The sequence below is a fragment of the Eretmochelys imbricata genome, chromosome 1 (assembly GCF_965152235.1).
Source record: "Eretmochelys imbricata isolate rEreImb1 chromosome 1, rEreImb1.hap1, whole genome shotgun sequence".
In the NCBI taxonomy this organism is placed as follows: domain Eukaryota; kingdom Metazoa; phylum Chordata; order Testudines; family Cheloniidae; genus Eretmochelys; species Eretmochelys imbricata.
Window position 1 is genome coordinate 52,469,354 of NC_135572.1, and position 12,345 is coordinate 52,481,698.

At 36.6% G+C, this 12,345-nt stretch overlaps 1 protein-coding gene across 3 annotated transcripts in view; it reads right to left on the minus strand.

Annotated features, from left to right (window-relative positions):
- Positions 1 to 2,246: 2,246 nt before the first annotated feature.
- Positions 2,247 to 12,345, minus strand: part of DCLK1 (doublecortin like kinase 1) — a 315,491-nt gene continuing 305,392 nt past the window's right edge. For 2 of the 3 annotated variants that reach the window (XM_077806484.1, XM_077806475.1), the window contains one exon: positions 2,247 to 2,411. In XM_077806484.1, coding sequence (XP_077662610.1) covers positions 2,247 to 2,411 — 165 coding nt within the window. Of the gene's footprint in view, positions 2,412 to 11,750; positions 11,825 to 12,345 lie in introns of all 3 variants that reach the window. The other variant, XM_077806492.1, reaches the window with a different exon arrangement.

Genomic DNA, 12,345 nt, shown 5'->3' on the forward strand with positions numbered 1-12,345 from the left:
CACTGTGGCCCAAGTCCTACCCACTCTTCCACTAGAGTAGAGGACACGCATGTAATACAATTGCACTGGTACTGCTACCCAATGGGGTGACACCAAGATGACTCCATACCTACCATGAAGTCTCTTTGTGCACTCTCTTTAGGGGTAACTGTGCATGGTCAGATGATCTGCCACTATATAGCTCTTTTGCCCTCCCCCCCAACCTTGACAGGGGGGGCACAATAGCCAGGAAGCACACTCCAAACTCTGAAGTTTAGTTGTGCTGTAGCTACTTATCCCATTACCCCTATGGAGTTCCCCAGAAACCTACTGAGTTTCTCTCCTTGGGGCACAACTAATTTTATACTTTAACCAGTGTTCCTCTGTTATTTATGCTTCCGTTGCCAATAAAGGCCTCAATCCTGTAATCTGATTGAGACCCTTACACTTGTGTGCAGCATCCCACTAAAGTCAATGGGGCTATGTAGAGACATCAGGGATCAGATGGATAGATTGAAACCAAAGAACTCTAATCAATGTTTTCCATCACTTGAATGAAAACTCATGAAATGAGGTTCCCTTGGTTCAAAATGTGTTAAATGTTTGATAAATACTTACACTGGACACAACGAGAGATGGGCACATTCTAAAGAGAGTGAAGAAGAGAAAGGAATTGACCTAATCTGTTTACACACATGCCCTTCAGTGAGTCTTTTGAGATTTCAAGAAAAGATGGCACCTGGCTCCAGTGATTGGTACTTTAGGAATGCAAATCAATAGTAGGATGGATCCGACAAGACCCTCACTTTCAGAATTGCCATGGTTTTCATTGGGAGTTCTGTGAGCACAGCCCCAAAATGTAAAACCAACACGTGAAACATCAAAGTTAATATTTTCTGCTCGGGTCTTATATTTATTTATAATCTCGAAAATCAAATTTTGGAAATGTGTCATTTTTCACTCAACTAGTGCCACGTTTGTGTGAATATGGGACTGTTTTCATGCAAATGATCCTATTTGAAGCAAAAGTTTGTGAAGTATAACTTCTCTGTGAAATTGGCTTTTCTTTGTACACGGATGAAATGAAATGCTAACACACTGACTTGAGGTTTAACACCCTGTACATGTGTTTTTCACACACACCCCTCCCCCGTATATAATAGCACAGATCTGCTAGATGAATAGTTTTTAGTTTTTCCGCTCTAAGACAAAATTCTCATTGATGTCAATGAGGACAGCAGGATTTCACCCAAAGGCTTTTCTTAAATGTTAACATGCCAAGTATTTTCCCCAATTTATAAATAATGTCACTATTGTAAGGGTAATTCTCTTTCCTTTAATGCTGGATTTTTCCTCTCTCTCCCTTAAAAGACTCTCTCCTGGTAGTAATCACAGTGTATCTATGAAAAAACATGATTGTGTTGAGAGGAGTATTCCCTCTTCAAAATCCAAAAGCTATAGAGAAACTAATAGCTCTCCCCTATCTGTACATCCTTGTGTGTGTGGCAGGGAAAAGTTTTAGAATTAGATCTTTACATACCAAAGCATGGTAGAATGTGACATTCACCCACCACTCATGACTCTGCCACTACTACACGACAGCCACTAGCAGCCAATAATATGGAAGCAACAATTTTTTGTGGTATCACCTTAGGTAGATTGTTATGAGGCGGTCCTACCACCGATTTTCCATTTATCCTGTATGGTACCTACCAGTAATGGTCAGCCGCCTGTGGTAGAATATCATAGAAGCTTAGAATACGCTGTTCTAAAACAAGGTTTTTAAAAAGCCCCGATTTGCAATCACTCAAATACAGTAGCATTTGGATATTGTTTTGGCCAGAACACTTGGGAAAGAACTAAGGAGATGGGGGGAAAAGATATGTGCATATAAGTCAATAAAGCCCTACTGTGGGCCATCAAGGCTAAAGATTATTATGCACTCAGAGGGTTAACATGTGCTAAAATTACAAACTGCAGGTCCTAGCATGACTGATGAAAACATTCATTGCTCTTATCTTAAAAAAATGCAAAATAGTCTTAACCCTTTGAGGATCATATTAGCAGCAAGTCACAATCTAGACAGAGCACAAGTATCATTCCAGTCAGTTAGGAAATTATTATTACAAAGATACTGTAAACACCCTTTTCTGTTCCATCATTCGAGCATTAGTGCTAGATAGATCAGATGTAACTGTTTCACACAGGTTTGAAGGATTTTCAGAATCTCAAAGGGTTAAGCCAAGACTTTGAGCAAAAGTGTTTTATTAAAAGGGTGAGTTAGGTGAGCGAACAGTCTCAGATGAACTTGGTGAATAGTCTTCCGATTCAGAGTTGAGTTCAGGTGGAGCTTGCTGAGCCTTATATCGTCCCCTCACATCCTGGTTGCGTCTTCGTCGGAAAACCTGCCTCTCCTTATCAAGAGCGGTGGTCTGGCAGGGGCATAAAATGAGAATAAATGAAATTAGGCTGTGTGAGAAATGCAAAGCTAATGAAAAACATGCATTTGTATGTGGGCCTGAAAATACCAGGGATAATAAATGTTCAGGCCAAATTAAACCTGTTCTGTTTCAGTCAGTTTTGAAAGGTTTAGCCCACAACATAGCTAAACTTTTAAAAAAGTGCATTTCCCAAAACTTAAGCAGCAACATGACATCAAGCATATATAGTACCATATATATGGATGCCATATGTTCAACTTCTGGATGCTATTAATTTCACAGAGTAATAAATTCAGATTTCAAGCCAAATACCAGCTGACCTTCCCCCTTCCTTCTCAAAGTATAAATCTTTTCCTACAGGCAAGGTATAGATATAGGATTGTCTGTTCCATTTGACCTAATGAAGGTTGATACACATTCACTCATGTTCAAATCTGTGAGATTGTCTAACAAGGACGGATTGTGATGAAGTTGTCAGCTAAGAAAGAAAGGTAACAAAGAAGCTAACTCAGCTCTTTAAAACCTCCTCATGCTAAACCATTTGAGGCTCTGCTGTTGGGAAGAACACTGGTGAGCTCTTTTTGAAGACTGCATTCAATCTGATCACCTTGCCTAAAAATAGTATCGACTAAACCCAAACTAAGTGAAGTCCATGCTAATTTTATACAAAATGACTATTTTTTCTAAAGGTGTCTGAATTTACTTGGCCAAATCCTCCCTCCCTCCCTCAACATATTTCCTGCTACTGGTCGAGATTTCTGCTGTAATGAGACTGATGTCATTCATAGACAAGTTTCTCATTTGGCTTGGTCTTGCAGTGAAGTCAATGGAAGTTTTGCCACTGACTCCAATGAAGCCAAGATTTCACCCATAATCTTGAATATAGGATATTCTTCTGTAGCCACTGAAATTACTGTGATGTTACAAATTCAGCATTACGGTTTTGACTCAGGAAAGCACTTCAACACACACTAAACTGCTTTCCTAAAGGGGGATGCTTTCCTAAATCAGGGTCCATGACTCCACTGCAAGGGCAAAATGGAAAAGAAGGACTGTTAATGAGCAAGCCCTTAAAATGTACATAAATATCTGATCTCTAGTGAAGAGGCAAAGATAACTATGGAATATTTGTAGAAACGGAATGGATTTAAATTTTAAGTCCGACATATTAGAAAGTTTTTCCCTAGCATATGTGTCACCCTGTAAATGAATGCAGCCAAGAGGTTATTCTGCTTCAAAGGGTTTATTGTTTTCTCTTGGGAGATACATGACCGTTTTTCCTCTTGAAAATTTACCAGTTATACTGTGAGCCTCATCAGAGAACAGAGATACATTTATAGCTAGACTATTTTTGAGAACAAAATGAAAACTAAATCCATCACGGTGGTGCAGAATAGCATTATAGCAATCCATGCTCAAATAATGCAATCAAAGTTCAAAAATGATGTAATAAAGACAGAAAGATGGACAGAGCACAGAGCTACTACAGCAAATGGATTTAGTTAGGCTGAATTGCTGAACTATTTTTATATCAAGAACCTATAGAGCGCTATTACACAAAGAGGTAAAAATAATTAACTTGGATAAGTTTCAGAGTAGCAGCCGTGTTAGTCTGTATTTGCAAAAAGAACAGGAGTACTGGGGGCACCTTAGAGACTAACCAATTTATTTGAGCATAAGCTTTCGTGAGCTACAGCTCACTTCCGATGAAGTGAGCTGTAGTTAACTTTGATAAGTTCATCCTTAACTTTAAACAATAATTGTTACAAAATACAACACTTATTGTCTGCTGAAGATTTATTTGTTTACTACTAATCTTTTATTTATGAAATTTAATTAGTATTTTTCAGTATCTTTGACATCTCTTAGCCTTAAACCAACTGGATTTATGATTATGTTTTCATGATTAGATGAATATCTTGATCATTTACACACAGTGAATATACTGCATACCGTATATAATTCTGAATGAAAACTGAAAAGAATGGCATATATGATCATTCTATGACATACAGATTTCCATTTACAAGACATTTTTGTGCTTTTGGGATATAGGAGTTTATTTAAAGGTTATACCACAACATGTCACCCTGCAGTTAATCCTGAAGTAATAGATACTCTTGAATACAACACACTAGTTTATTTTGAAGTCTAATCCAATGTTATTGTCTTTTTTAAAAAGGACCAAATTATAAACCACCTAAAATGTTCTGCCCGTCAGATAACTAAGCATCATGACATTTATTGTGTTTAAAGTCATCTTGGTGTATAATGGAAAATCCAACAGCCTACTCTGCTGTCATTGTTAAGGGACCTTTGGGGGCCATTTTATTTAAAATACACAAATACATTAACTGGTGCTTTTAGTTTCAAAGGATAAAACATTTAGAGGTGTAAAAAAGGCTATTATGTCACATAGTCCAACCCCCTCCTAATGTAGGATTAATTCCCTAGACCACATTTTTAGCATCTGTGTCCAATATAACATTTCACTGTTGGAAAGTTTTTCCTGATATTCAGTCCAAATTCACCCTTGAATTTCATCTCATTGCTTCTAATCTATCAGGGCTTGTCTGTAGCTTTGTGGCATTATGTATTTTCACTCCCTGTTGGAGAGACACCAAGAATCTTTTTACCCACCCAGAAGACTCATTAGAGAAATGTATAAGGTGAGAAAGAGACAAGTAGGAGGGATCCTTATCAATATACAGTTGATGAGAAAATACAACATAATATGTTTCACTCTACAGCCTTTCACATGTTGTAATTATAGCATGGACTGTTTCTGCTTCTCTCAATAGGTTCAATCTTGAGAGGTACTGAGCATTCCCAACTCCCACTGAAGTCGCAGGACTGGGCCAATGCTGCCCTGCGTGTGGATCACGTACTTCGAACTTATGGTTTCTATAACTGCACAAATAATCTCATTAAAATGCATTCTGAGCACATTTCAATTTTCATTCAATGTATAGATTCATATTCATAGATTCCAAGCCCAGAAAGGACCATTGTGATCATCTACTCTGACCTGAGCAACACAAGCCATAGAACTTCCCACAAATAATTCCTAGAGCATATCTCTTAGAAAAACATCCAATCTTCATTTAAAAATGGTCAGTAATGGAGAATCCACTATAAACCTTGGTAATTTTTTTCTAATGTTTAATTACTCTGACTGTTAAAAATTATGTTTTATTTATGAAGCCACAATTATCTCTCTCCTCTGAAGAAGTTCAGCATGCAACAGATAATTCTGTGGAATGTGAGGAAATGGTTGTGTACACTGTAGAAATAAAAGAATGCATGGTTAACTTACTGTACCTTGTGTCACCTAGGGGCATATTCTAAAAAATGGTTAATTTGTGACAAAAATCGGCAACCTGTTTTGTAGCGAAGACCTCTTAAATACATTGCCTGGATGCTCAGCCAATATAGTATGCTTTAATAGATTTATTATTTCATCTGCTATTCAGCTGGAAGGTTCACTGGTGCATGAACTGGTCCATTATGGATTTTCAGGACATTTCTACTTTAAGCTATTCTTTCAATAAATAATAAGAGGATCTGAAGTACACTTATGCCTCACAGGGCTGCAAATCCCAGATTTTCATTACCATATTTTAGCATTTCTTCTCAGCTTGAGGTGAGAGGGTGAGAACTTTGAGGACCAGACTATATTGGTGGTAACCAAATTAAACTATAGCTTATTTACATAAGATATGTAGCTGTCCTCTTACAATCCACCTGAGGAAATATACAGCTACTTATCCAATAGCAGGTAAGTGGATTGCCTTCAATAGTTTGGTGCTGATGGGCCTGAAGCATCCTTTGCTAAGCACTAATGTATTTTGTATCAACATTTAGTACTCCTGATACCCAGTACCATATGGTCAACAAGCTATTTTTGTGAATAAAAATTATGTATTTGGGAGCAACAGAGACATTTTATAGTCATTGTTCCTGCCATACTAATGTGGGGCCTTTACCATTTCTCCAAGATCTTATCATGTGTGATATCTTTTTCCTGATTTCTAACTGGTAATGTTGCAGCACTCCCGAATCTCACACAGGTTTTTCTCCATGACAAATATTGAATGCGGTGCATCTGGATAGGTGCTCACTACTACGTCTGCTTTGAAATATGTGCTGGATTTGCAATGGGAAGAATCCATTTTAGCTGTTAGGTTATATTTTCTGTCAGTCAGTAATTACTGGATTTAAGTAACTGTATTTTATGAATGTGAACAGTGACTGTTTTTCTTTTCTCTTCTCTTAATTTATTTTTAGCCTCCAAAAAAAATTATTCATTTCATTAATAAAAGAACATTATTGTGCATTTTGCCTCTTAGTCCATCCATTATTCATACTAGCTAGGAGACTGAACTGGAGATGCAGCTGTTCACATGTTAGTCTAAGAAACCCTTTCCTTCTCTCACTGTCCATCTGCAGGGAAATATTTGCAATTTGCTTGCCATTTTGGAGATCCTTTGTTAGCACATGGAATTAAATTGACATAACTATTGAAATATTGACATTTTCCTCCTGTTTTATTATTTTTAAAATATCTGTTTAGATGTTTCCAGCTCGGTAATTTGTTCTATTTGTATAAGGTTCTGGTTGGTGGCCTCAATACATTGTGATGTGTTACAGTAGATTTTATTAATGGTAAAAATGACCACTAATGCGGTAATAGTAGCAGCTCTACAGTGTTAGGACAAGAGGTCTTGCACATGTTTCTTCATAGGCTTCTCAGGTATATACACAACCTCTCCCATACCCTCCCACCCAAAAAAAACCAGTTTCATTTATGCTTCATACTACACTGGTACATATATAAAAAAAGACAAGTATAGTACATGTATGACCACTGGATTCACAATTCCGTATTTCAGTTTATGTTTATTATTTAACATCTCTGTTCTTAGGGATATGACTTCTCAGCTGGTTTAAATTACATGTGTATGAAACTTAGTTCAAAGCTGTTTGCATGGGTGCAATTTTATTTATAATTTGTAAATCAGTTGCGGTTTTCTTAGTCACAGAGCGGCAGAGAGATTTTAAATGACTTGAGATGTTTGTCTATTTTCACCAGGGTCAAATGTACAGAAGGGCTTCATTCTCTGAATAAAGTAAATTTTACAGATAAAGTGTGATTGCCCACCAGCTTGCCCCTTGTGCAGTCACTTACGTCGGTACAAAGAGTGTATAACATATAAATACAGTATTTTGACTCTGTAGCAGTTTGGACAGGTGTAGATGACTGTACTAGATGCAATGAGGAATCAGGTACACTATGAACAGAGTGGGATTTTGGAATTTGAAATGAGTTATTCAGCTTGAAAAAAACGCAGCTACTGTGAGCATCATATTTTTAAAAGTCAATGATTACATGAATTCAGGGTTGTTAGGATGCTACAATTTCATTACAAATCAATGGATAAGCCCAATGCAGTTGCCTCTGTCATTACATGATAAATATTTTAATGACCTTCCCACACCTTTTCTTGATATCATATTAGCTCCCCTGGAGTTTATAGAATGTCAGTGGACATATCACAAAGAAGGTATAAAAACGAAGTTACTCTAGGTACACCTATGCTAGGGTATTCTTAATATTCTGATTTCAACTCTCAAATGCCACAAGATTCAAACAACACTATCAACAATAGGTTAAAAAATATATAGATTCAGACAAAGCTGCAAGAATAAGAAAATTCAACTGACCTTCTCTTGCTAAATTATGGAAAGTACTGAAGTCAAAATGGGCTTCTGTCAAGGGGTTCAAGTAATATAGGTGATCTTACATACCTATACACCGCACATTGCAACACTTAGACCCAATGACACTATTCACTCTTAATATTCTGACTTAAATCCTTGAAGATCAGCAAACTCACCAAACACTCTCAGGTTGTTAAGATCCTCAATTAAATAAACCCTAAATAGAGATTCTTATAAGAGGGCAAGAAACGAGCCAGGTTTGTTTGTTTGTTTCTGTCAATGAACATCCAGTAGTTGAGAACGTGCAATAAAAGCACATTTTATTTTTGGCTTTTTAAAAAAGAAGCTCATTGAAGAGCACAGAGTGCTGCTATAAAACAACATCTCTGCATACAGGTGTTCACAGATCTCCTCTGCCAGAGTGCTCATCTATAATTGCAGAGAAAAGAGTGTGTCATTGGGAGTACATATCCTACAATAATATATGCAGCTTTTAAAACTTATATCACATTTGGGGCTTAAACAATTTACATGATCTAACATTTTTATTTAGGCTTCTTTTACTGAACTAGTTTATCATATTATTTTCTGTTATTTGTATACACAAAACACTGTGTAATACCTTTTCCAGTTATTATGCACAATATGCTGCAATTGTTACTTCAGGAAAAGATTTTTAAGTGTACTACATCTCAATGTGGAAATACTTTCAGGAAACAAAGTCACTACATTTAAAATACTGCAGGTGCTCTTTGTGGCAACAGAGGAAAAATAGCACTTTGAGGGGGCAAAGTTAGCGTTCAAAAGCAGAATTAGGAATCTTGAGCACATTAGGGAGGGACACATTTAGACTACAGTAAGGAAATGGTTTTCTGGTTCATTGAAAGTGGAAACATTGTCATTTTTGGAGAAGAATAAGAGAAACTAGAGGATCAAATAAGAAAAGGATCACTGGTTAAGCGAAGCAATCAAGAGCTCAATTATGAAAGAACGCATGAGCATTAAATCTCTCTTTGGATTCTTCTTTATATATTGGCCATATTTGCGATCACAGAAGAGTTTTCAAGGCCTGTGGCAAATGAACTGTTGTATAAGAGTGAAGGGATGAACCCTGTATGTATTATCGTTGAGAATTTGCAAAGTTCTATGAATAGTATAACAAGTACTAAGTGAAAATAGTTTTACTACTTTCTTAAAATGTTGGTCACTACAGTGGTTATTTGAATGCTCCTGTTTCCATGGAGATGAAAGACAAAGCATTTGCAATCAGTGCAGATAATGTGTATGTAATAGTGTTGATTCTGGGACTCTCAGGTATTATAACATTTCCTAATTAAGCACATACGTCTATGAGTTTTTAGCACCACTTTCCCAATTTGGTTTTACACACTGAGTGCACTGTTTAGAACAGCACTAATTATAAACATTGTTACTGCCCCCAGCTGGAAAACAGCAGTTTATGTATGAATAAGAGAGATTATCACCCGTCTGCTCCTGCCCATTATTCAAGGATATGTCACTTTGTATGCTGATGGAAGCCATTACTAGCATTTTAGTCAAATGGCCTTTTTATATTGTTTATTTATTTACCTATTTGCTGGATTGGAGTTTTCCCCAAGCCCCCAGATGTACAGTTTGTTTTAAAACCTGGGCTACATAGTTAAACTGAGTCAAGGCCAGTCAGATTAGAAACATATCACTATTTTCTCACAAATTCCTCTCTCTAGAGGTTTGTGCTCTCTGATGCTGGAGACTTTTTTTATTTAAACAGAGACCTACATGACAAATAGAAACACAATGATTCTGTCTTTGTATAAAAGAAAAAAATAGCATAAGTAAAAGAGCCGTGCAGGCACATCATAGATAATTGTGCTATTCAGAACGAAACATTTTAGCTCTTTGACAAAGTTCTATTTGATTCAAAATATAAACTTTCCTCAATGAGCAAAATGAAAAAGTTATGATAAGACTTCTCTAGCTTAAACTTTGCTAAACCTCCCACTTATAATCCACAGAACATACCAGTGATTCCCTCCATTTCTCAATAAAGAAAAAGTGCAGATGCCAAAGTGAGGTCTCACTAGGATATTATTTTTACAAAATACACAACATTTTATTTACTAGGATACTCTGAAACATTATGTCAATTGAGAAAATAGATGAATAAAGTACACTCTGTGATTTATGGAAATTTCAGTAAGTCTCCCAATCACAAAATATGAATTAGTAAGGTGCTACTAAAATATGAATTAGTAAGGTGCTACTACATAAACCAGTACAAATTTGAGCACTTTTATGGAAACTATTTCTCAGTTAGTCATCATAACCAGCATCTATATGGTGTACCTGGACTAACTTTTTGCTTCTCATCTGAAGGGTACATCAAGGAGGAAGAGCTATTTTTCTCCTTCATGACCATTTAAAAATCTACTGAATTTTCATAGGCATATTTTTGGTGTGTTCGGAGGACTGCTAACTTTTGTGGAAACTGTGCTGTAGTCTGATCCATCCAATCAATGAAATGATATGAGGGGCAGATTTCTACATTACTGTAAACATTACCATTTTGCTAATGAAGTTAATTTGTAGAATTGTTCCATACACAGAACAGGCCTTCCCCTGCCTCCCACAATGAAAAGCATTTCTCTGGGCTTGAACAACCACAGTGTTAGCAAAAATATTCAGTTGGGACTCATTTTATCTTCCCAGATATCACAAATCAAACCCTGTGAGCAATAAGGGGATAAGAGCCAGCAAATAAACACTTGATGAAAATACCAGGGACACCTGACTGATTGAGGAGGTATGGGTCTGACATTAGCAATCAGCAGAATCCCTCTTTTCACCCACTCGAAAACAACCACCCCAGCCAAAGTCCCATTTGATCACACAGGTCAAGTCAACTAATAACAACCCTGACACAGTTACGCAATGTAGGAAAATATTAAAAACTGATTCATGCAATATTGTTAAAAAATTTAAAAAACTACAAGGGGTTTTAAAAATAAAAAGAGAACATACATAAATGTGCATAATTAGAAAACACAAGCTTACCAGCACATACAATGCATTATATTTCAGTAAACTTGGGAGAGCTTCTAAGTACTATGTTAGGTAAATGCATTGTTCAATCTAAGGTAAGGATTGTGTTTGATGGGTTAAAAATGACAGTATATAGTTCCACATCTCATATAGAAGAGAAAAAAATATATGCTGAGATCTTGTTGCTGTTCCAGGTGTTTAAAAACAGAAGTGCACAGGAAGCAGATGCCTTAACCAGCAATATGGGGCGGGGGGGAGGGGGGGAGGCAATTGCTGCAGCATATCTGGTAGATTTTCTATATACACTGTCCTTTTAACTATAAGGAAAATTGATACTGAGCATGTGCGATGAAGAGAAAGCTGGCAATGTCAGTGTGAATAATGGGTGAAAAAAAGGGAATGACGGGGTGTGGCATCTCAATCAAGATTAAAATGAAACTGATAAAGCAGCATATGGACTGGATAACAAATCAAAAAGCATGTTTATCCACTGAAGGAACTGGTTAATGGAGACTGCCAGCACGTTGCCATGGAAACACTGACTGTTGGAGCTGCACCATCTCATACCTTATCCAATACATTCCTGGTTGTTGGTAGTAGTCCAAAGACCCTGATCTCTTGATGGTAAACCCGTGGTCCAGCTGAGCAGAGAGAAATGGGGCAACTCAGTGGATCGATATTATGCTAAAGAATTAAGACTCCAGACCAAGCTGTTCCTTATTTAGTGCATATTGACTGTTTTCAGTTTCACAAGGCACTTATCTAACATCCTGAATCTATGCACTGGAGACAAAAAGTAAGAAAAAGAATAAAAAAAGAAAAAAAAAGAAAAGAAAGTAGCCCTAGCTTCTATCTTGTTATATTAGAAGCCATTTTATTTAAACTGAAATGGAGTTTGTGAAATAAGTAACTTAATGCATTATGCATTCATTTAAAAGTCTAACAAATATCCTGGTATCTCCAAATATAGAAGTGCCCCTTTAAGTTGCACATAATGGTAATGAAAAAATATCTTTTGCAATTAAACAGAGGTTTAATATTTTTTAAAAAACACAGTGTTAGCCATCACAACAAGCAGGCTACACAGACCACATCAGGCTTAAATTAGACTACTTCATAATCATGGCATGTGTAAAGATTAAAAGAATCCGGTTTTGATATC